The 26,202-nt window shown below is 39.8% G+C and overlaps 1 protein-coding gene and 1 pseudogene across 2 annotated transcripts; one reads left to right on the top strand and one right to left on the bottom strand.

Annotated features, from left to right (window-relative positions):
* Window positions 1–216: 216 nt before the first annotated feature.
* Window positions 217–20,560, bottom strand: NIPA2 (NIPA magnesium transporter 2). Its single transcript, XM_082630797.1, has 6 exons — window positions 20,481–20,560; window positions 15,745–15,975; window positions 14,293–14,349; window positions 7,099–7,189; window positions 5,762–5,922; window positions 217–2,376 (listed from the first exon to the last, which is right to left on the bottom strand). Exons 2-6 carry the CDS (start codon window positions 15,881–15,883, stop codon window positions 1,742–1,744), a joined length of 1,083 nt encoding a protein of 360 aa, XP_082486923.1. The 5' UTR covers window positions 15,884–15,975; window positions 20,481–20,560; the 3' UTR covers window positions 217–1,741.
* LOC309809389 lies at window positions 19,988–20,864 on the top strand (annotated as a pseudogene). The gene is made up of 2 exons: window positions 19,988–20,083; window positions 20,494–20,864. The product of its transcript is annotated as an uncharacterized misc_RNA (transcript).
* Window positions 20,865–26,202: the final 5,338 nt, after the last annotated feature.

Raw genomic sequence — 26,202 nt, 5'->3', positions numbered from 1 at the left:
TGTTCTTTACAAAGTTGCCTAAAATGTTGCTTTTGGTAATGTGAAATAATAACCCTGGGGCCAGCATTCTGCTGCAGATTAAGAGGTAGCAGCTGTGCTCACCCTGTAATGAAAGTACAGAATATGATGAAAACTTAAGTTTAATGAGTAAATTTAAATAATTTACACTACCGAGTTTTACAAGACTTAATAACCAAATAAAAATTTCAAGTGCTGTAAGATGTTAAATCATTAAGAATTTATTACTAATAACCTGTGGATTCTCAGTGAGGGCACTATCACACCCAAGGGAGTGAAAATTGGTTTTTTATCTATTGTATACAAAGCACAGATATAGATACAGTACATAAACAAATATAGAGTTATATCTGTGGTGTTAAAATTACATGGAGAGAGGCAGTTAGGTAGAAAAAAATGTCTACAAAGGCTCCTTAGAGGGTCAATGATACAATACTGGGAAAATGGAATTTATTTCATGAAGCTTGAAAACTGTCAGCTTTGCCCTGATAAAGCCAGTGGACAGTGAGGCTCCTGTGGTGGCTACTTACTTACACAGTGGGCCAAGCTGTGTGACCTTGGGCAGGAGCAGCAGAATGGAAACAAGCCCAACCCAGATATCGACGCAAATTAGCTGTCAGTATTTTTGAGGCCAATCAGTGACAGGTTTTGAAGCTGCATAGAATTAATTATAGTACTCTACCTTTTTTGCATATTTTTGAAGTTTTCTGTAAACTTTTTTTTATGGACATTTTTTAAAAAACCAAAATATATAGTGGTCGAAACAAAGCAAAGTAAAATATGTGGTACAAAGAAACCATATTTTATAAATATCCTGTTTATTCTGAGCATTCAGACTTAGAAAAGAACTTTGTTTCAATTTGTCTTTTTATTTCAATATGAGCTAAACTTAAGAAATTACCCTAGTCTTCTGACTTCATTTCCCAGAGTTGTTAGAAGAGCTACATGACAATATAACTCCTTATGAAAATATATGGAAAAGTACAAGAGCTGATGTAAAAATGGTAATCAAGGTTCCAGGCATCAAGGGATTAGAGTAACTGAAGAATAAAACCAGCCAGGCTGTAGTCCGACAAAGGGTACGCTGGTTTATTAACAAGGTGCCGTCTAGGAAGGCCATCAGATGTTCACGGTGACAACTCACAGCCTGAGAAGTATTTCAATGTGGTGATTTCCTACCTTTTTTGTTTTCTGTTGTAAAAGAGTTTCCTTCATTTAATAACTTAGGAGTCTCTTAAATTAACATTTCAAAATTAAAATAATTCATCAAACGGGAGTCATTTTTACAGGTAAGGTAAATTACAGGATAATGTATTGAGTTAATTTTGTTTTTCTAAATCAAAAAGCCTTAAAATAGTCAAGAATTGACAGAGTGGGCATGACAAATATACATTTCAGACTTTCATCACCAATGAAAAAATAAAGCATTTTTATAGACTTAAAACTTTCATTAGTGCATTTAGATTTTGGTGAAGGAAAATTTAAAATACCTCTATAATAATACAATGTTAAAAGAAAAGTGGCCATGTACTGAGGTCAGTTTAGTGAGCTACCATCATTTAAATACAAGAAAAGTAATTTCTTGGTCCAGATTAGTGAAACCTTAAAAAAGATTGTCTCTAGAGAACACTATTTGAGAACAATGCTTTTTCAGACACATTCTGATACTCAAACTCACTTTATAACACAATTATAGATCAACCTTTTAATGACATCTTTCTTATTAAAAAGCTGTCAGATTTCCATTTCTTCGGGAGACGTTTTCAGCAGTGTGTTGTTCAATTCCACAGGTTAAGCTCTCTTCGTTATTATTAAGAACTTCATACATATTACAGAGACTGCCATTCACTGCTTTTTCGTCTTTCCGAAAAGACACGGGGAGACTTGCGAGACTAAAGCTGACGTCTTTAAAGGCATGCAACAAGAATATTCCCACAATGATTGTAAAGAAGCCACTCAGAGTGCCAATGACATCATCAACAGGCATGTCTTGCCACTCCTTAAAAAGAATAGCTGAGCAAGTTAAAACTGATGTTGTAAAGAAGACGTAATATATTGGAGTCACGATGGAGGTGTTGAATATGTCCAGGGCCCTGTTCAGGTAATTAATCTGTGTGCTCACACAGACTATGAGGCTCAGCAGCAGAATCCAGGCCAGGGGACGTCGCAGCACAGGCTTTCCAGCAAACAGCTCTTTGATGGCAATGCCCAGGCCCTTAACACAGGAGACTGAAAACGCGCCGATGACAGAGCAGATTGTGATATACACAAGAATGTTTGTCTGTCCATGGCGAGGTCCCACCACGAAGATTAATATCAAGGACACAATGACCACAAGTGTTGCAAAGACCACAAAACCTGGAGGAGGCAAAGTCAAATATTTAAGTCCTCAATAGGAAGGAGAAAGGAGTGGCCTTAACATAAAAAGCAGCTTTCTTTTGCTGCCCCGGCAAAAGCACGTTCATAAAAATTTAGTTAGAAGTACACACTGGAAGATTGAACTATGCTTCATATCCACAAATTATTATACATTTAACATTTTTAAAGTAGCATCTTAGGCCTCATAATTATACAGATATCCCTTGATCAACATGGGATTGAGCTGCGTGGATCCAATTATATGTGGATTTCTTTTCTAATACATACTGCAGTACTACACAATCCGAGGGCTGAATCCGTGGATGCGGAACCTCAGGTGTGGAAGATGGACTGTAAGTGGGGTTTCTCGGGTGCTCCTAATCCTTGTGTTGTTAAAGGGTCAAACTTACAGAAAACGGCATCAGGCTGATTCACAGCTGTCTATCCTAGAATATTGTACTATTCCCACCCACTGGGGTGCTCTAACTCCAAAGACAGATACAATCAGAAACTAGTGGAGAGAAATGAGATGACCTTGAATGCTCAACGATTTACAGATGCTAAACAACATGTGTCTAAAATGAGTAAACTTTAAAAATATTCAGGGACAACCACTGGGGTAAAAAACAAGTCAGTGAGAGAACATGAAAATAACTGTCAGGGTCCAGGTTGGATATGGAGAATTGAACCCAGCATGATAATAGTAATGATTGTGTAGCACCATGGGCCAGGCACTTGCCTCAGCAATTTGCACCGATTAACTAACTCGTTAAACTCTGACAACTACCCTGCAGTACAGACGCCGTCATCTGCATTTGAAGATGAGGAAACAGACACAAGCGTCATTTAACCTTTTTATTCCTCTAATTCTGTCTAGAGGGAAACTTCAAATTAGACAAATTACCATCCTCCCCAGATCAATAAAAACTACCATTAATTTCCTCAGACAGACAAAGATGAAATACGAGAGGAACCGAAGCAGTCAAAATCTGGAGAGAAAGAAAGTACGCCAAGGTCGCGCCAACACCTCTGCTTGTTCCCTCGGGGCAAACACCAAACCTAGAGCAGGAGCGACAGGAGGGAGGACAGGCCCGGAGGCCAGCGGAGCGCGGTAACCTGGGGCTTATGGATGTTTCAGCAGAGGAGGTTAAAAAAAAAAAAAAAAAGTATTTTGGGCTAAGTAGCTGGGACACAAAGGGCCAAGATTCCAGAAAGGAGGGAACTGAAGAGGTGCACGCGAATTTTCGGTGTGGTGTCTGTGGGCACAGAGCTGTACACGCCTAGTCAGAGGGGCCAAGTGGACAGCCTGGTGAGGAGGCCAAAGGACTAAGCAGAGAGGCGCACCTTGTCTTGGGCTGCCGAGACAAGACACGGGCACCCACAGCTCGCCAAGCTGGAGAGTCCCAGCCTATCAGTTAGGAGCAAGAAGGGCTCTGACCAAGAATAATGGAAAAAAACTAGCGCCAGCTTACAGGTGGAAGGTCATCTGCTTACTCTTGTCTGCCTACCCAAAGAAATTTAAATTCTCTCTGAAGGAAGAAAACATCACTTAGAGCCTTTACACTTTTAACACACTATAGCCAGCATTCAACTGAAACTGTCCAAAGACAAAACTAAATGACTGAAAAGAAAAAACAGACCATAGAAAGAGGCCCACAAATTAAATTCAAGTTTTCAGATAAAGACTTTAAAATACCTAGGACTCTCCAGGGACCTGATGCACCACACCATGCATGTGGCTGACAATACTGTACTGTACATCTGGAAACTGGTGGGAGGGTGAATTTGTTATGTGTTTTTTGCCACCAAAAAAAAGAAAAAAAAAAGGAATCAAAGTACAAAGCCAAGCTCTTGGAATTAAAAACACATTAGCAGAACTAAAAACTCAAAAGAAGGGTTGGAAGATTTGAGGAAATCTCCCAAAAGACAGTAAAAAGGCAAAATGGGGAAAAAATATGTAAGAAAATTGATGGTCTAGTTCAGGAGGTCCAATCAACAAAAAGAATAAGAAGAATTTCACAAAGAAAAGAGTATCAAAGAATTCAACTGCTTCTAGCGTAAGGCATAAATTTTTAAATTAAAAAAGATACATCAAGTACCTAACACAATGGATAAAAATTAACCCGCATCTAGGCACATTACTGGGAAATGTCAGACAATGAGGGCAAAGAGGACATCCCTACATGTTTCCAAAGATCAGTCTCATACAAAAGATAAAGAATCAGGAATTCCCAGGCGGTCCAGTGGTTAGGACTCCACGCTTTCACTGCCAAGGACCCAGGTTCAATCCCTGGTCAGGTAACCAAAAAAAAAAAAAAAAAAAAAAAAATCAATTGTGTTTGATTTCTCAGCAGCAATACTGGAAGTGAGAAGATAATGAGGTCATGGTAGATCAAAGACATCTTGATATATGCAGGGTCTCAAAAAGTCTCTCTTCTGTGCCTCTCTTGTCTCCTACAAGAGTGGCTCCAGCGAAATGAGGGCGCAAACCGAGGATTTGGGAGCTAAGAGATCCACGAAAAAACAGAAGTGAAAGGGGTCCCCCAGGATGCTGGCAAAGGAGCCCAGGATGTCGACTCTGCTGGCGGCCTCAAGACATCAGTCTAAATTGAGGCCAAACAAGGCTCTTAGAGAGAGAGTTCCATAAGAGATGACACTGCAGGAACACCAAATATGTCTGAAATTACTGAGAGTAGAATTAGATCACAGGGGAAGAATTTCAGGATGGACTGATAAATTTGTAGAAAACTAAGCAAATAAGATCATGATTAGTTCAGGAAAATCAGACGTCACAAGAAAGGAAGGGAAAAGTAATCATAATGTACTATATGTCCAAGCTGAGAATAAAAGTTATGTAGTGACAATAATGTAAAACAAATCACTTAAACAAAACTAAATAGATACAACTGGTAACAGATATAATAATGCCTAAAGGCAAGGAAGTAGTAGCAATATAGCATGTTATTTAGAGCAGCAGCCCCCGACCCTTCTGGCACCAGGGGCTGGTTTTGTGGAAGACTGGTGGCCGGGGCGGGGTGGGGGTGGGGGATGGTTCAGGCAGTAATGCGAGCAATGGGCGGAGGCAGGTGAGGCTTTGCTCATTCGCTGCTCACCTCCTACTGTGCGGCCCGGTTCCTAACAGGCCTCAGCCCGGTACCAGTCCGCGGCCTGGGGGCTGCGGACCCGATTTAGAGATACCAAGTTAAAGAACAAAAGAAACAAGGGCTGAGGGGCTGCCAGGGGAAGAAAATGACTGCAATTTCCCTAATAAGCCTTGCAGGACAACTGGCCTCTTCATACGCATATAAAATTTTGATTCAATAAAAACTACGTTGAAAAGTAAAATACAGTAAGACTAATAAAGCTTTTCTTTTTTTTTTTTTACCTGGATCTCCTAGCTTGTGAGACATTTCATTTAAAGTCTCAATCTCCTCTTCTTTTGGAGCATGAATAACCATAACTGTAGATCCCAGAATACTTAGCAAACATCCAATTTTTCCATGAAGGTTAAGTCTTTCATTTAGAAAGTATGAAGAAAGAATGGCACTAAAATGGGGAGAAGGTGGAGAATATTAAAATAATCAGCTACTTTTCTCATTTTTAAATATCAACACAACTCAGAATTTAAATTACTGAACTCAAACTAAAACCTTGTGAGCTTATAAAAATTCTGGCTTTCAGCCAAAGTAAAGAAAATGCAAATTCAATCGTAAAAGGAAAGTTTCTGGGAACCACCTGTTTCATCATACACTAAACCAGTATCGTTACCATCTTTCTACTGTAATGTGAAATTTATAATAAACAGAGCTAAGGTACAAATGTATATTCTATTTAAGAATCTATGTCCAAACCAATGCTTAACATTTGCTCAACTTTAACTTATCCCTACTGGTTGATGCATCCTTTGTATATTTTCATTTAATTCTATGTAATTTGCCTATTGAATTATCAAGTTTTAATAATTTATTACTAGTTTTATCAAAATCTTTAAAAAATATAAACCTATAAATATACTAATGGCATAATATACAAAAATTAAGGATAAAAGACATGTGCCATAATATATCTTTATTTATTATACATAATACATAACATCTTATAGCTTTATATATTATGTATAATATATAGTATCTTGAAAATTATATAATTTGCATACATTGATTTATATAAATACTATCTTTAAAAATAAAAATACCTATCAACCAACCAACTTTGGGAATAGTAGCCAAAATCCAGACTTTAATATGGGCTTAGCTGTTTGGGCTAATGATTAAAATAACAGAAACAGGACAAGTCTTGGACTGCTCCTTCCAAACAAGGATCCTGGGCCAGTCTTCAGCCATATGCCCCAATCAATGATTTTCTGTAGAAGGTACAGAAATCTATTCATCACCAACCACCGCCTACCAAAGTATACACGTACCAAATGATAAATATTGTAACAAGTGCAACTTGGAATTTTAAAAAACTGAAATTAAAGTAGAGCCAGTGCTGACTTTGAACATAAGCAAGACAAAGGATAAAAGCATCTCCTCCCACAACCTGATAGCTTGCTTCTGCACAGAGGGTGACATTTCAAAAGCAAAGTACTACGCAGCATAAAAAGTTCTCCACGTTGCTTAAACGTAAATTATGCTCACCATGTGTGGTTAGATGGTACTGAAAACGTCACAGGCTGAAACCCTAGCTGTATTTTCTACATGGGATGAGTAGGGTCCTTACCTCACTAGGACACTGAGTGCCCCTAACGGAGTCACTAGGGTGGCTGGTGCAAAGGCATACGCAGCAAAGTTGGCCACCTCGCCAGCTCCCACTTGGAGACAGACAACAAGAGAAAACTCTCAGATAGGCACATATCTAGTCAAAACGGAAATGCCTGCATTTTATTTACATTTATTTTTGAACATACTATTTCAATCGTATCTAGTAATTTCCGTATTTTCTCCCATCTATTCATAAGGGTGCTCCTGTAAATTAGCAACATTAGAATAGAGTTCAAACCCATTAGAAACAATACAAATCTATAATTTCAATGGAAGACATCTAATTTATGTTTATATAGGTGTTTTTTAAATTAAAAATTTTGACATTTACATCCTATGACAACAAACACAAATCAGCTAAAACTGATATGGAAGCACTTCTCCCAAGTCTTTTTCACTAGCTCTTTTCTTTTTTAAAACCCAACTCTTACATTCAAAAGGTATTCTTAGGTTCCTACTATGTGCCAGGTGCTGTTCTAGGATCAGGAAGTACAGCAGGGAGCAAAATAAAGATACCGCCCTCCGAAGACTTATGTTTTAGTGAGGGAAAACAGACAAAACACGTACGTCAAGTATTTAAGTGTGCTATGAAGAAAACAAAGCAAGGGAAAGGAATGGAGAGCTGGTGACAGGCAGGACATGGTGCCAGGCAAAGGTGCTCTGATAGGTAATTTTGACCAGTCTGATATGGAGTGAGGGATTTACCAGCAGCTATGGGTATGGGGGAGGGGGAGAGACATCCCAAGCACGGAGAAGAGCAAGTACAGAACTTTGACTCAAGACACTGTCTGGCGTGTCTGAACAGCACGGAAGCCAGGGTGGCTCCAGCACAGCGAGCCAGGGGGAGAGAAGCCAGGGAGAGTCTCACAATGGATTTTAGCTGAGCTGAAAAGCCACGGGGGAATTTTAGCAGGAGAGGGACATGTGATCTCATAAAACGATCACTCTTGGCTACTATTTTCAAAATGGTGATGCCAAATATCCTTTGTCTCTCACTCTCCCCAACATTTAGTATTGTCAGATTTTAAAGTTTGCTAATCTGTTAATGGGAAATGGGATTATTTTATTATGCTTTCAATTTGCATTTTCCCTTTTCATGTTCATTGGCCAAGTGAAATCTTTTAGTGAAGTAGCTGTTCAAGGTTTTCCCCTGTCTATTAAGCTATTTGTTTTCTCTTATTGATTCTAGGTAATTCTTTATATATTTTGAACACAAATCTTTTGTTGGTTAAAAGCATTTTTTTTTTATACCATGACCTGCTTTTTTTATTCTCTTAAACTCTTTTAATTAAAAAAGTTCTTGGGGGCTTCCCTGGTGGCACAGTGATTAAGAATCCACCTGCCAATGCAGGGGACATGGGTTCAAGCCCTGGTCTGAGAAGATCCCACATGCCGTGGAGCAACTAAGCCCGTGTGCCACAACTACTGAGCCTGCGCTCTAGAGCCCATGTGCCACAACTACTGAAGCCCACGCACCTAGAGCCCGTGCTCCGCAGCAAGAGAAGCCACCACGATGAGAAGCCTGCGCACTGCAACGAAGAGTAGCCCCCGCTCACCACAACCAGAGAAAAGCCCGCACGCAGCAACAAAAACCCAACACAACCAAAAAATAAAATAATAAAATAAATTTATTTTTAAAAAAAAGAAAAGGAAAAAGATCTTGGGGCTTCCCTGGTGGCGCAGTGGTTAAGAATCCGCCTGCCAGTGCAGGGGACACGGGTTCAAAGCCCTGGTCCAGGAAGATTCCCCATGCCATGGAGCAACTAAGCCCGTGCGCCCCGACTACTGAGCTCGCGTGCCCCAACTACTGAGCCCACGTGCCACAACTACTGAAGCCCACTCGCCTAGAGCCTGTGCTCCGCAAGAGAAGCCACCGCAACGAGAAGCCTGTGCACCACAATGAAGAGTAGCCCCCTCTCGCTGCAGCTAGAGAAAGCCTGCGTGCAGCAACGAAGACCCAACGCAGCCAAAAGTAAATAAATAAATTTATTTTTTTTTAAAGTTCGTAATTTCAATGTCAAATTTTAAAATATCTTCCTTTATGGTTAGTGCTTCATACAACTTGTACAAGAAATCAGTCTCAAAATTCTTTATCCTCTAAATCCTTTAGTGTTCTGCTTTCACGTTTAAGCTTATAAACCACCTGGAGTTGATCTTTATACAGAGTGAAGTAGGAACCCTATTTTCTTTTCCAGATGGATTGTTACAGCAATATTGACGGAAAAGTACATTTCCCTATTTCAATACCACCTCTGTCATAAATATACTGCCCATGGACCTATTCTATTGGCTCATGTACCTATCTTGTTATAATACCATCCTGACTTAATTAGTGTAACTTCATTAAGTCTTGATATCCAATAGGACAAGTCCTTTCACCTTTTCTTCTTAAAAGAGTATCTTTGCTTTTCTTAGACTTCTGTATTTCCACACAAAATTTAAAATCAATTATCATGTACCACCGAACAACCTAGTTTCAAATGGAATAGCATTAATCCATATATCAGCATGGAGAGTAACAATTTTACAACTACAGCTATTATAGAGATTAATCTTCCAATCCATGAAAGTGACATATCCCTCTACTATTCGTCTCAGTAATATTTTCATTTTCTCTGTGGGAATCTTTACCATCTTTTGTTAGATTTATAACTAATTCCTGTTTCTTGAAATGATATGCAGATGGTAACATTTTAACATTTCATTTTCTAATTGTTTGTTGCTGATATATAGAAATACAGCTAAGTTTTGTATACTAACTTTGTATCCAACAACCTTGCTAAATTTTAATTTTATAACTCATCTGTATGTTCTTTGGAATTTTTATACCCACAATCATATCAGCAAATAACAACAGTTTATATGTTCCTTTCTAATCCTATTTTCTCCCCTTGACTTTCTGCATTGGCTAGAAATTCCAGTAAAATATTGAAAAAGTGATTAGAGGTTATTTGTTTGTTCCCAGTTCCAAAAAGTTAAGTCTTCAATATTTCCCCATTTTTGTGTTTACTGGGCAATTGTTGGTTTTGGCTTTTTTTTGTCTTAGAAATCCTGTATCATATTAAGGAATTTCACTTAAATTATTAATTTGAAGTGGTTTCTTTAGAGTCATGAAGAGCTGAATTTTACTCAATAATTTTTCTCCTTCAATTTAACATGGTAAATTACAGTGATTGGTTTTCCAATATTATGCCAACTTTGCATCAACGGAATAAATCTAACTTGTTCATGCTGTACCATTTTGTTTGTAATTTTTACATATATGTTCGTGAATGAGACTAGACTTTATTTTTCCTTTCTTATCCTGTCCTAATCAGCTTTTGGCATTAGAATCATGCTAGCTTTTTTAAGAAGAGTGAAGGAATATATACTCCTTTTTCTATTATTAGGAAATTTCTCAAGACTACAATTATTTCTTCTTTAAATGACTGAAGAATTTACCAATGAAACCATCTGGGCCCAGGGTTTAGTATATGCAAAGGTTTTTTTTTGGCTGCGTTTGGTCTTAGTTGTGGCATGTGGGATCTTTCGTTGAAGTGCGTGGGCTTTCTCTCTAGTTGTGACGTGCAGGTTTTCTCTCTAGCTGTGGCATGTGGGTTCTATAGTCGTGGTACGCAGGCTCTCTAGTTGAGGCGTGCAGGCTCAGTAGTTGAGGTGCACAGGCTTAGTTGCCCTGTGGCATGTGGGATCTTAGTTCCCTGACCAGGGATCAAACCCGCATCCCCTGCTTTGGAAGGCAGATTCTTTACCACTGGACCACCAGGGAAATCCCATATGCATAGGTTTTAAAATTATAGATTCAGCTGTGTTAAGTTAGAGGAGTATGCCAGTTTCCTATTTCCTCATGAGTGTTGATAAATTTTATTTTTCAAGATATTTTGTCTACGTTTTTTTATCGACTGGAATAAATTTTTCATAACATCCTGTTAATACCTATAAAACCCTAATTACATCACCTAGCTATTCTACCTTCTCCTTTTCTCGATCAGTTTCAAGGTTTACCAAGTTCATTATTCTGATCATAAAACCAAATGTTTGCTTTAATGCCCTGTTTTCTATTTAAATAATTTCGGCTTTTCTCTTTACTTCCTTCTACATTTTGGGGTTTATTCTGCCATTCTTTTTCTGTTTTCCTGAACTAGATGCCTCACCTTTCTTATTTTCAATTATATTTATTTGAAACCATAAATTTTACTCTAATTACTTCAGTTATATTCCACAAGTTATGATATTCTGTACTTTGTATCAACATATTGAAGTATTTTCTAAATTAAACATATTTTTAAAATATTTTCTAATTTCCATTCTGACTTCTTTGAACCATGGGTCACATAAAGCGTATTTCTAAGTTTCCACACGTGTTTTTCACGCTATCTTTTTGTTACTATTTCTAATATAATGACCTGTGAAAAGACTTCATCAAATCCTTTGAAAAATTTAAGACTGGCTTTATGGTCCTGCAAACAGTCCATCTGCATCAATATTCCATATGCACTTGAAAAGAATGTAGATCTTAAGTTGCTGAGTTCAGTGACCTAAGTGTGTTAAATCTGCTGTTCAAATTCTCTGTCACCTTAAGGATTTTACTCTGCTTTCCCCATCAACTGCTCAGAGTGTTACGTTAAAATCTCACTGTATGATTTTGGATTTGCCTATTTCTCCTTGCTATTCTGTCAACTGCTGCTTTGTATACAAGGCCGTATTATTAAATAAAGGTAAAACTGTTAAACTTCCTGAGTTGAACCCTTTGTCTTAAGAAATAATCCTCTGTCTCTAGTATTGTTTTTTGCTTTGAATTATATTTTTTCTAATATCAACAACGGAAATCTCAACTTTTTTCAGGCATGTTTTCCCATCCTGCTCTTTCAGCCATTCCGTATCTCATGTTTTACAGTGCACCTTGTAAAAGGCATGTAGTTGTTTTTGTTTATTTGTTTTTATAATTCCAGTAGAATAATCTTTGCCTTTTAACTGGGGCATTTCGTGTACAGTAGTTATTGATATATCTGGTTTTAAATATACCACCCATTTTAAAAGATTTTCTTTTCAAAAGTTTAAAGATTAATAATGCAACACTTCAAATATTCAGAAAAACAGAATAAAATATAAATGACAGCTATATATCCACCACCCAGACTCCCCAAGTGGCATCACCTAACTGACCCTTATTAGTCCAGTTCACAAGTTCTCTTTCAGCTGCCTGCTCTGGAGTCTGCGATTACCTCTGGGGCCAAAGTATCTCCAGCTTATCCTGAGCTCTATGCTTTTCCCTGATCTAGGCTAGCTAATTCTTCACTAACATGTTAGCTCTTTAATGCTTCTAAGAGGATGCTTTTTCATATCCTGTCCAGACTTTTAACTTATTTTCAGCAAATCTTATTAGTTTTATCTTCAAAACACATCCAGAATTCTACCACTCCTCACCATACTCACTGCTACAGCTCTGGGTCCATGCCATCACAACCTCTCACCTAGTTATTTCAATAGCTTCTTACCTGGTTTCTCTTTCGCACCTATGCAGTCTGTGCCTCAACACAGCAGCCTGAGAGTTCCTATTAAAACCTGAGTCCGATCAGGTTACCTCTTCACCCAAGCCTCCAATGACTCCCCATCAAACATAAAAGTCAAAGTCCTTTCTATAACCTACAAAGCCCCACATGATCTAGGCCCTTATTACTTCTCTAAACTTACCCCTACTGCTTCCCTGCACATCCACTCCCTTACTATTCTTGCCTCTTGAATGTTTCCTGAGGTTTTAGTAATCCAGTACTGTATAACAAAGCACCCCCAACACTGGCAGCTGAAAACAACAAAAGCCATGTTTTCTATTGGTCAAGACTTAACAGTTTCTCATAGTTTCTGTTGATCAGTAGGTACTTCTCACTCAGGGTTCTTCAAGAGGTTGCGGTCAAGATACAATCTGCAACCTGTACCTTGCTACAATCTGGAGGACCCAGTTCCAAGATAACTTACTCACATGACTGGTAAGTCAGTAACTGGGTACAGCCTGGGGACCTCTCCTCAGGCTGCCTGACTGCCCTCCAGCAGAGTAGCTGGCTTCAGAATGACCAACACGATCATCAAGGCAAAGCTTAACGCCTCTGATGACTCAGTCACATCATCAATTCCGTTGTATTCTTTGATCACACCAGGACAGCACTAATTCAGTGTGAGAGGGGATCATACAAAGGTGTGACCACCAGGGGAGGAGACTCTTTGTGGGCTATCTTGGATTCTGCCTACCACACTGTAAAAGGCCAGGTATGGTCCTGCCTCGTGGCCTTCATGTTTATTACTTCCTCCTGCTTAAAAATGTTCTTCCCCCAAATACCCATATGGCCAGCTTCCTCAATTCCTTTATGTCTTTTACTCACATATTATCTTTTCAGGGAGGGCTGCCCTGGCCCCCTAACTAAAATCTACACCTATCCACCCTTCACTTTATTACATCCCTTCCCTACTTTACTCCTAATACACATTTTATCTTGTTTATTTTGTTGTCCATGTAGAATGTAAAGTCTCATGTGGTTCAGAATTTGTTTGTTTGTGTATTCTGTTTGCTGTATCTCCAGCACCTAAAACACCTGGCATACAAAAAATGATCAAGAAATATTTGCTGAATGGATAGTCAAATCAGTCTCTCTGTTATTTCAACTGCCCTTAAACTTAGAAAAAAGTTTACATAATTTAATCTTGAATACTTTGAAGGCTTAGTGTCTTAAGGATCCCTTTTCCCATGTACCCTTTAAAAGGTAATCATCAAAATAAGCATGGACAGTCTTCTCAAATGCATATCTCGTTTTCAATTTAGAATGAAAATTAATGGAGGGACAGTAATTAAAAACAGGATGTGGTCTATGATCTTTCACTTTCAAAATTACCTTCTTAAACTGAGCATAATTTTAAAAAATACATATATATATAGCAGACATGTTTTAATCAAGAAAAAGTCTTCTCATTCAAATTAAATAAGCTATTAAACTGCGAAATGACTTTTACAGGCTTAAATTTTACATATTTTGTGTTTTGTTCATTTACAAAAACAGAATTTATTTAAAGTTTTAAAACTGCTGGTAATATGAGGCTGTAATAGTATATGTAAATATTTCAATATACAGCTATAATATTTTCTTGAAATGTCCTCTATACATACTTGATAGCAGTCCAGCCCACCACAACCATTCTTTAAGATATGCATGGCCACCTTGACCTGTGAATGAAAACATATTTCACCTCTTTGGAAGAGTACCAGACTTTAATAAATTTATGACAACTATTAGTAATGACAGATTTTAAAATATCATTTGCTAATTGTTACTACATTGAATAAAGGTTTCATCATGATTACATACGGGATTTCTTAGATAATATTTTTATGATTATCTTAGAAAAGGGGATGTGAGGATCATGTGAATGTGAGTGACGTATATTCAATTCATACTTCATTCTTTTGTTTTGTGAACTCAGGTTCAATAAATAAAGAAACTGAACCAATAAGAAGTAGCCCAACTTCAAATGAATTAGATAGTGGACAAGCCACTTAGGTGTGGGTTAGCCCCACTTATGACGTAGTAACCTTGGAGAAAGGGGTCCTATATTGACCAGACATAAAGAGACTGAGCACTGCTCACAGTGTGGGGCTTCCAGGATGCTCATCCTGCCTTTCTACTTGACTTTCCTCCAGTCTAAACTAATAAGATCCGAAAGCAAACAGTACTTAAGCCATTGTTCAAAAGAAAAAGCCAATGCGAATGAAGCCCTTGACAAGTGTATCCACACGGACAATGAGAGTACGTGCCTTAGGAATGAGGATACACTTGTTCAAGCAGCATATGCCAATACTTTCTCCTCTCTGCACTAAATCTAACAGACGCCATTGTTTTAAGAGAGTTTAATTAGGTTTGGCCATAGAGATGGCACAGCAAAGAAGGTAATATTTTTTACTGCCAAAGCAGGTTTTCCTATGAGGTCAGAACTGGGGCAGAGGCTGAATGACAGAACGTGAGAGAATGCAAAATAATTCTGGGAGCTGTCATGATGCACCAGATGAAGTCGGGGGGGTTCAATCACACTGGGCATCCCCCAGGGTCTCGTGACTCGTCAGTAATTTCTGGGGATCAACCTACACCACCCATCAGAATTTCACGCAACTGAGTACACTTCAACCTTAGGAAGCCCTCTCTTTCCTTCCTGCCAATTGGAGATCATCAGAAAAAATGTCTAAGGAAAAGTCAAACTTTTACTATTATAGACAAAAGATCCTAGCCTTCAACAGGATTCTGATTCCATCCACATACCCTCATTTCCTTCTCTGCAGTCATATCAAAGTGTAAAGGAAAGGCTGGATGCTAACTGGGCATTGGTCCCTACTCCCACTTTGACAATAACTGCAGGAGTGAGTAGTTAACTTATTTTGACATCTTCTTACTTTTTATTTTCCTCATGACAAAAATGATTCTCTATAAACATGTACAACTCTTGCACAGTTCCAAGTTTTAAATACAGTCACTAGGAATGAAGATATGGTCTTCTACGGTCGAAGAACCCAAGTGCATAAGCACACACTGATGTCATTTCCAAGTCACGTAGGGCATAGATGGCCTACCTGCTCTCGTGGAGCCTTTCCTGGCAAGGCGCAGGAGGCCTTTTTTTTTCAAAATGAAACTCCCTCCAATGAAAATGCTGGAGCTCATAGCCAATCCCAGACCAATATAAAAGTCATATTTTCCACGGCCCTGGCTCATTTCGTTGGTTACTTTAAAAGTTCCTGTGAATCACATTGATCAAGAACAGAGAAACTGCTGCTGCTGGAGGCAGGATGATACAGTCTTCAAATCTAAATGATGCAAAAGAAAATGAGATTGTTCACAGAAGGACAGGATGCATGACCATATACAATTCAAAATTTTACTCTTTCTCTTTTCATAAAATAGTAACATTTCTATTGGTACTATTAATAACATCAATATATTTACCATTTGTATTTAGCGCTAATCTAATTTTATTTCTTCCAATTATGGTGAAAGATGGGATCTTGATATAAAACCATACTTAAAAATTGAACTCATAGGGACTTCCCTAGCGGTCCAGTGGTTAAGACTCCAAACTTCCACTGCAGGGGGAGAGGGTTTGATCCCTGGTTGGGGAATTAAGATCCCACATGCCATGCGGCGTGACCAAAAAAAAAAAAAACCAAAAACTGAACTAACAGAAACAGAGAGCTCCCAGAGTTAGGGGTTAGGGTGTAGGAGCGAAGGTAGTCAAAAGGTACAACCTTCCAGTTACAAGATAAATAAGTCATGGGGATGTAATGTACAGCACGGTAACATAGTTAATAATACCGTATTGTATATTCGAACGTGGCTAAGACAGTAGATCTTAAAAGTTCTCATCACAAGAAAAAAAATGTGTAACTCTTGTGTGGTAATGAATGTTAACTAAACTTAATGTGGTAATCATTTTGTAATATACACATTATGTGGTACACCTTAAACTAATACAGTGTTACATATCAGCTATAACAATAAAACTGGGGAAAAAATTAAAAATAAAACTACATTTAAATTGATTTTATAAACTCTGGTTTCATATTTTTTAAATGTTTCCAGTCTTAGCTGGATAGTCCATAGTAACAAAACTTTGCTGATTAGACAAAACCTTCTAGGGACTTCCCTGCCAGTCCAGTGGTTATGACTCTGTGCTCCCACTGCAGGGGGTTCAGGTTCAATCCCTGGTCAGGGAACTAAGATCCTGCATGCAGCAGAGTGCAGCCAAAAGTAAGTTAGTTAGTTAGTTAAATAAATAAATAAATAAATAAATATTTTTAAAGTTAGTTTCACCAAAAAAGAAAAAGAAAGAAAAAAACTTCTACAGAATGAAAATCAGGCATAAAAATATACAAATCTAGTCTACAAATACATTTACCCATTTCACAAATGTGTCCTTTTTGAATAATCTATACAGAGAAACAAAAAATTTTCTCACTCATATATTTTCTTCTTAGAAATCTATGTAGACATAAGCATTTGGTAATTTATTTCTTATTTAGCCTATTTGGGGGTGTGTAAGGAGAAGGCAGATGTCACATTATTTTGTGAGCAGAGGATGATGATTCTAAGAGACAGATGTTTGCCAGGGTGTATGTGTAGAACTGGTGGACTTTTTAGAGAACATGAGGGCCATGGCACCTAGAGGACTCGAGTCACAAGGCCAGAAAGGATGCAGTGGCATACCAAAGACTGCAATTTTTTTTCCAAATAGCCAAAACTCAGAACTCTGCTGACAAACAAACTAAAGCAAAGTGTAGAAAGTGGAGGTAAAAACATTTCCTCAGCTGCAAGATTTATGATTGGTTATAACTAACTGCCAGTCCAATTTCCTGGTATGTCCTGAGATTTTTAGTCCCACAATTTAACAACTGAATCCCAGAACTAATCTGCAACTCAGTCAGGATCCTTAGTCATTAACCCTCACTAACTAGCCAAATTTTTCCATTCTTCAGGTTGTGGGACTCAGGCTTTTAATAAAAGGAACTTAACTTCCTATCTACCTAGCCCCTCAATTACCTTATCCATCCACTCAAACAGTTTTTACTGAACATATGCTATGTGCACTAAGCATTATGATAAGCTCTCTGGATAAAATGGTAATAGCTTTTAGACTTCAATGGGGAGAGAGACAAGCGACAGATTATAACAGGAGGTTGGGGGATAAGAGAAATAATTGAGGGAGATTAAGAGGTACAAACTTTCAGTTACAAAATAAATGAATCACTGGGATGAAGTGTACATTATGGGGAATATAGTCAATAACAATGTAATATCTTTGCATGGTGATAGACGGTAACTAGGCTTATTATGGTGATCATTTCTGTAAGATATAGAAATATCAAATCACTATGTTGTACCCTCAGAACTAACAGTGTTACAGGTTAATTATACCTCAAAACAAACAAACAAAACTTTAGACACTAAACTTCCAGGTATGAAAAAACATCTTAAAAACGGTACTTACTGTAATTGAATACCAAAGATTTGACAATATACTTAAACACAGAGGAATGAAGCTCTCTGCAAATATGCTATAGTTTTTCAAATCTGGTGGCTTAGTTTGAATCAATTCCTTTACTTCTACTTCTTATCAATAAGTAAAAGTACAAAAATGAAAGATAAATTTCAAATCTATAATTAAACTGCTCTATCACCAAAAGAAAAAAAAAATTATAACAGAAGTAAGTGCTTACGGGTTCCCACCACACCCTAAAAAACTGGTTTAACCACATTTATGCCCCAGTCACCCTCAGCAGAATGCCAGCTCCTGGGCTCCTACACAAGAGTCACCTTTTTTTATCTGCGTACTCAGCTATCTGGCAGTCTCAAAGTATGTCTCAATACATGTTTGGAATCATATAATTGGTCCTAAAAATTAAAGTTGGCTATTCATGAGTGGTCATTAGTAGACAGAAAACCACTGCATCACTCGTATCAGCATCCTAAAATGTAACCACTATTTTATAGACTATAAACTGAAGAACTGTAAAAAGTTGTCAAAGTATACTGGGAAGTCATAGGACCACATACAAGTGAACATGCAAAGATAATAGTAATAGCGGCTGGAAAATGGGAGTCAAGAAACCTGGCTACCAAACACTTCAGCCCACTTGGCAGGCATATCCTTCTCATGAACAAGAGTCACCTGACTTCAATGGACCTTCCTCCTTTAACCGTAACGTTCATGGAACAATGTTCGTAATTATCATACAAGTTCTACTGAGGAAGCAACTACTTAAATCTTCAAAAATCTCCCTTTTGAAGGTCTGAACAGAACAAGACAAATTATAGTCTGAATGTTCTGGAATCAATAAGATGGAACTTTGTTATCTGCAAGGATGATACCCAGAAACAAATCAGCTTTATCTGTAATTCCAATCCCAGTACAATGATAGCCTCACAAATACAAATTCAGACTTTAATTATATAAACCTGACCTTCAAATGCCAAATGTGTAACTACTAATATACTAATATTTACTAACACTTAATGTTAAATTTCACTAAATGCAAGTTACATACATATGGTGTAAGGTCTAAAATTAAGACCCAACATATTGTGCTGCCTTGACACCTGGTAAAACTGGGGTGACCTGACCACAAATTCCTGCCCTCCCCAACTCTGCTTTCATGGCTAGGTCCCGAAGCCTAACAACTCTACTTATCACGGGGACCAGGCACATTTCCTGCTTATCCTTGAGTAGTGGGCTTCACTGCCTTGACAGACTGCAGAATTATTAAAACAAACCAATCACATCCTCCTGCAGGAGCCAAGGGGCCCCTCAACCTCCTGCACTACAAAGCCTGCCTCCACAGTCCCTGGTTCTTTCTCTGCAGCCCCCGTGTGGCCCTGCGTGGTATGCGGTGTCCTCCTCCTCGATGAGTAAAAGTGACTAATAAACTGCTGTCTAATAAACTGCTCTCACATGCCCAGTGTCAAGTGTCACAGGGAGGGAATCCGCACCCTACCCCCAACCAACAAAGTGAAGACGAGGTGATTAAACCAATACCGTATAATGCAATCTTACTCATTTTATCCAAAGATCACCGAACGTTCACTATTCTTAACTTTGCTATGTCTACAGATAAATTTTCTCCACTTGTTACATAAAGTTGCATGATGCTATTTAAAATCTTTTTCCCTCTTTTTTTTTTATTGTTATTGGCTTATTGTGGAAGATTTCAAACACACAAAAGTAGAGGGAAGGCCTTTTTTGACCAGTTGGGTCAATCATTTATTATGCGTGTGGCTTTGGAGAGCTGTACGCCTCGTGCCCACTTCATTTCCCAACACAGGATCATGGCTCCCCTGAGACAAGTCACCAGCGCCCAGCCACACTACAGCCCTCCCAGCCTCCTTTCCACTCCTCAGAGGCTGCTCTGCACTCCAGGCCAGGTCACACTTCAAGCTATGCTACAAAGACTTCTCCAGTAGCTACAGCCCACAGGCATTTTCTCTCCTTGGCACTCACTTTATTCACAGACAGCTTCATAAAATTTCTTTCTTAATTACTGTCCTATGTTCAAAGATAAATTCTAAGTTTCTTAAAGACAATGACTGGTTCTTTGTGGTGGTTCCTCCACAAAAGGCACTCATTTATAGTGGCAAATACGATTTATAAGCTTTTCTAGAATTAAGGTTATCTGTTGTGCTTGTTCGTTCACTTACTGAACTACAATGATGTTATGTGGGTGGGGAAGGGTGCCAAGTAACATAAAAGTTACATGCCATCAAGTTACAGAGCAGCCTTCAGCCACTAAACTAAGTAAATGAATCATCTCATTTCACTTACAGTTTGAAAACAGGACGTCCGTGGACACAGTGGCAAGTCGGAGTCTGCTTGGAAGTGCAGAGAAGTTCCTCCGCACTACGTGGGGACAAAAACGGACACCCAGAAGGACGTTCAACCCCCAAAGCAGCAGCCAATGATATATACCTGTGGAGAATGTCACACAGAAAATGAAATAAAATTACGGGATCCAGTCTGAGGCAGAGAACGTGGATACAGAATAATGTACAAGAAAAGGACTAAAAGATGGGTGGGTTTCGATGCTCGGTGAAACATGAAATTCTGAGGACTATCTTCATTTGTATTTGGATTTGCTGTTAATGTTGTTGTATAGCTTTTGATTAGTGTACTTTATGAATACAACTATATATACATAATTTCATTTTAAAAACCATATTGCATTTAGAGATCTATTAATAGTTTATATAAAGATATTACTTTTTGTTCAATTAAAAAAAAAAAAGGAAAGAAAATAGGACATCAGTGTGAATGTCCTGAAAGGAACAGTTGCTTCACTATTCGCCGACCTGGTAATGGTCTATTCCTACTCTGTGTAACTGAAGGTCAATCATAGCCAGGAGAGCCTGAAACAGAGATTATTTTTTATTTCTTAAGGATTAGCTATGAAGCAGGGCCAGGTTTAAAGACAGCTAAAAAAGAAAACTTGCTAAGTTTCACTTCATCTAGGTTCCCAAACCAGATATGACGAGCTCCAGGTGGTAACCTGCCCATGTTACCTCTTTAAGGGACTCAGGTAGAAGGTCCCACTCCCCTAACCCTGGCTGTTACCGTTTATTTATATGTGGCCATCTGTTCAAGAAACATACACTGAGTAGCTACCATGTGCCAGGCATTGCAGTCATAGAGGACCAGAAGTTCCTGGCCTTAAGAATTCCACAGCTAAGGGAGAATTCTGAAAATAAACTATTCAAATTTTAAACACACTCAGACTCTTAGAATTTTCAGCTTGTTCTTTCTAAACTTTAACACACTTACTTATACTGTTAACTTCCATTAAATGCAATTGTGTCAAAAATGAAATTAATATAGCTCAAAGAAAATAATTATGAAATTGGTCTACCTCCTAAAACGTGGAGAACACATAATTTAAGGAACAGGAAAACATGGACTAGCATTCTAACACCTAATACAAAAGGCCTAACTTAAGATCTGTCTTGGGAGTTAGAGTTCCAGAACAAAGTTCCCTGGCGGTCCAGTGGTTAGGACTTGGTGCTCTCCCTGCCATGGCCCTGTGTTCAATCCCTGGCAGGGGAAAGATCCCACAAGCCACACAGCATGGCCAAAAAAAAAAAAAAAAAAACCAAAAAACAAAATTTTGCCTTGCAAAATGACTTATCGTCAATCACCGAAGTTGGCTAACTTTGAAGTACACTGACAGCTTTAAACTTGTCACAGCACTCCTGACATTTCATTTTCGAAAAAGCTTGAAAAGAAATGTGATAAGAGCCTCATGATGAGAAAACAGGCACAGAGATGTTAAGTAACGTCTCGTGCCGCTGGTGGGTAGGAGACCCAGGACTAGAATCCAGGTCTCCTCAGCCTTTTGCCTTTCCCACTGGAGTCTGCTTTTAGTCCCCGAGCTGGAATACAAGCAAGGGGCAGCTCAGACCAGGCTCTCAGTGTAGGTCACTGTCTTCACACCCAATCTGCCTCTCCTTATGTTCTGACTGCAGCTTCACCATTTTCGTCACCCAAACTGCATACAAGGGCCAAGGGTGCCAGATGGATTCTACCTTGGAAATGTGGCCTGGCATCTCCATGTCTCTTCTGACCCTAATCCAGTTTAAAAACATCATGCTACCACACTGCTCTATAAAACACATCTCTGTCATCTCATTCTCCTGCTTACCAACTTAGAATAGCTACCCAACTATTTACAGAAAGAATTCCAAATTTTGTAAGCCAGTAACTAAGACCTTTCACCATTTGTTCCAAACCCGTCTTTTAAATCTTAACTTCCCGATACTGTATTTCACATACCCTGGTTCCACCCTAAGCCAACATACTGCTGAAATTCTTACCTATTCCTTTCACTCCTCTATAACTTTATTACATTATCCCTTTCATCTTTAGGGACCTGCTTCAAAAGAGCACCTCCACAACGAAGCCCTGCCTGAATTCCATCAGCCAATCTTTTCTGAATTCCCTAGCCTTTAATCTGAACCTCTCTTTGGACACTTTTCTAGCCCTTATTATGATGACTAATGTACATGACTCATATCCCACTATGGACAAGGGGTATGCTTATCTCATTTACTCCAACAACAAACATTTACATGAATACACACTATGTTCTAGGAACAGGGATACAGCAGTGAATACAACAGACCAAAACCCTGCCCTCATGGAGGTTACCTTCTGTTGGTAAATAAGGACACAATATTGGAAGGCGGTGAATGCTATGGTGAAAAGTAAAGCACGTTAAAGGCACTGGGGAGTTGGGTTGGGGGGCTTCTCTTTTAACTAAGTTGGTTAGGAGGTCTAGTGCAGAAGGTAACACTGAGTAAAGGCTTGAAAGAGATAGTAAAAGAACAAAGCAGAGAAAGGAGTGCAAAGGCACTGAGGCATGAGCTAGTATGCAGTTTTCTAGGAAAAGAAAGGCCACTGTGGCTGACACTAACTGAACCAGGGTAGGTGGGATACCACAGCAGAGTATTTTTATACAATGGAAATTTCCTGAAAACTAGTGTAATTGGTTTTTATTATTATGTCTCCCTACTAGTAACAGCTACCACTTACTGAACGCCTACAGAGGCAGTGCTCCAGGTGACTGAAACACATTAATTCTAATCCACACAATGATGAGAAAAAGGTATCATTACCCCACCTTGCAGGTAAAGAAACCACACCTCTCTGAGGTTAAATCACATGTGAAGGATCACACAGAAAGTTAAACAGCCTGAACTGGAACCCAGGTGTCCACTGGACTCAACTTCGATATAGACTGCCCACATCATAATCAAAGCTTAAGAGTTCTCAGTCTTTACTTCTACTTGGTTTCCGCTGCTTTAATGTTTTCCGACCTCTCATTTGGCTAATTATTTCTAATAGTAGTAGTTATAAATACTACAGAACCTAAATTTCCGACCCTATTTCCAACATTAGTTATAAATTAAAACTTTAACTTACATGTACGTTTAATATGGTCTCTCTTATGAAAACGAGGCTGGAAACGGTTAGAGATGACTTATTCACTCTCATTTCCTCGTAAATAATACCCTTTATTCTCATTTAAAGTTTTAAGCCCTGGCACAGTAGCTCCAGCCTGGAACGAAGAAAATACAGAAATAGGCAAAAGGAATGAATAGTTACTGAACACTTTTAAAATTTGACCACTACCCTCCATACTCGTTTTACTTACCGACTAACATAATACCAACTCAACCGATCATAACATACTGCTTCAACAGACAGCTTACTGGTATGAAACAAAGATCTCTATTCCCTCACATTCACTGACAGTACTTTAACAAAAAATAAAAGTACTAACTGGACTCATGGTATATAGAAAATTTCTAAGAACAGAACTAAAGCACAGTCTATAGTAAATGAAATGAAAAATCTAGTAAAGAGATTCAAGAGACAAACACAAAACCAAAGGTATACTGAGTTTTGTTCAGCTGTATGGAGAGGGAGAGAGGAATCTCTGAGTTTATAAAAGTTAGAAAATTAAACAAGCCATGTTCAAACCGTTACAGCGACATCTAAGGCTTGTTCAACTGTCAGTTAATATCTCCGCAGTAGCTGAAACAATATTCCAACTCACAACAATAGGAAACTATCTTAATGAACTTAATGAACACGCGCCCCCGACGGGGCCAGGCCGGTTTCCGTGGGATTTACTGGCAATCCAACGCACGGTGGTATTCCTCGACGCAAGTTACGGGGGAAACCCCATCTCAGACCACGCGCGGCTCGGGGTCCCCAGGGAAACGAAAGGCGCCCCTGAAGAGTCCTTCCCGACCCAAGATGGGCAGGATTGCCCCCAGCCCTTTCGCGCTTGCCTGAAAGGAAGAAAGTGGCGACCTCACCGCCGATGGCCGGCCCGCCGCGCGCGCGGCTTGCCCTCCACTATCCGGCCACGGTCACCTCCGCTCACACCCCCATACAGGCCGCACGGGCCACCCCCTCCAGAGCACGCGCGGCCACCGCCTTCGACGCCGTCCAGTGGGAAGTGCGAGCATCCGGGGCCGCAGCCGTGCGCACCTCTTCCTCCATGGGGGAGCGCCCAGGGGAACCTGTCCCGGACGACCTCCGGCCTCCACCGCCGCCACCAGGTCCAAGGGGCACGGCCGAGAAGAACCTGGGCGCGGCAGAGTGACGCAAGAGAAGCCGCGCGCGCGCGCACTGCGGCGCGGCAAACGCTCCGCCCCCGGCTCGCTTTCCGGTTGTGTTCCGGTCTGTTTTCCAAGTCCTGGTTGGCGGAGGGCGAGGGGCGGGCCAAAGGGAGAAGGTTTAGGAGACAGCGTTTTGCCACGTATTGTTGGGCAACCAAATGATCAAAGCCAAAGTGCCTTGTACCGTGAATTCCCACGCGCGGTTAGCATGTGAAGCTGCATTTTAAGCGGTGTCCCTAAGAGCCCCTAGGGAAAGGTGCTCCAAGAGGGCAAGGGGCGGGACTAGAGTGAGGCTGGTAGACCGGGACGGGTTGGGGGACGCGGAGGCGCGAGACCAAGAGATGGGGGCGGGGCTCGGCGGGGAGGGGTGGGGCTCGGTTCAGGGTCAGGCCCTCTCTTCCCAAACGGTAACTAGCCGAATCGGGGAATAGGGAAGTTCTTTGGGAGAGTTTGTGGTTTGGTTAAAGCCGGTCTCCTGACACTTGGAGCAGAGATTTATTTCTCATGAGGTGCGCAGGAAACCCACTGTTAAGCTGTCCTGCCTTGGCTCCTCCTGGAACGTGGCAAGTTCCTGGGACCCATCATCATGGTTTCCTCGAAAAAGGACAAAGACAGAGGGCTCATTTATTAGAAACGGGAAGCTCAACTAGCTACATCTGCAGTGAGACCTGCTAATAAATCAATAATACCTTTGTTACAGGTGCAAAAGCCCTCTGGGGATATTCTTCCAGTTTTTGACTAGATACAGAAACACTATTATACCGAATTTAAATCATTTTGGGTGGGAATCTTTCTAAAATGAAGTCTATGTTTATTTAGCCAGGAAATGCCAGATATAATTTGCTCCTTTCAAACTGGACTGTTAACGTTCTAGACTGCACAGCGCCTGACCAGTCTGTTTTTGGTAACTATGCAGCTTCTAATTTGATCTGTAAGCTTGGCAACCAGACAGATGTGCTTTTTAGAACTGGCTCCAGAGGAACTTTTTTGCTTACCTTTTTGGTCTCAGCTGAATTCTAGCTAGATGAGGAATTACATTGACTATTGATAGCTGGCAAGCTGGTCTCTGATGCTGTGGTAGATGGATAAAAATGGCTCTGATTCTCTACTCATCCATGTGCCCACCCATTTGGCAGAGTGGCTTTGCAGTTCCACTCCAGCCTTGGCCTTGGCCTTGGGACTGTCTTTGGCCAAGAAAATGTGGTGGTTCGCAGCCTAAATCATGATGAGAAGAAGCCTGGACTAGTTTGCTGGAGGAGGAGACCAGGCCGAGCAGAGCAACTTGCAAAGCCCCCGAGCTGCCTCAGAGACCAGACATCGAGCCAAGCTGGTTGAGGTCCACGAAACTCTGCTGGTGACCCATAGAC

This window comes from Mesoplodon mirus, assembly GCF_964341445.2.
Source record: "Mesoplodon mirus genome assembly, chromosome: 8".
Lineage (NCBI taxonomy): Eukaryota > Metazoa > Chordata > Mammalia > Artiodactyla > Ziphiidae > Mesoplodon > Mesoplodon mirus.
The sequence above is the reverse complement of the archived record's forward strand: the minus strand, read 5'-3'. Positions and strand labels throughout refer to the sequence as shown.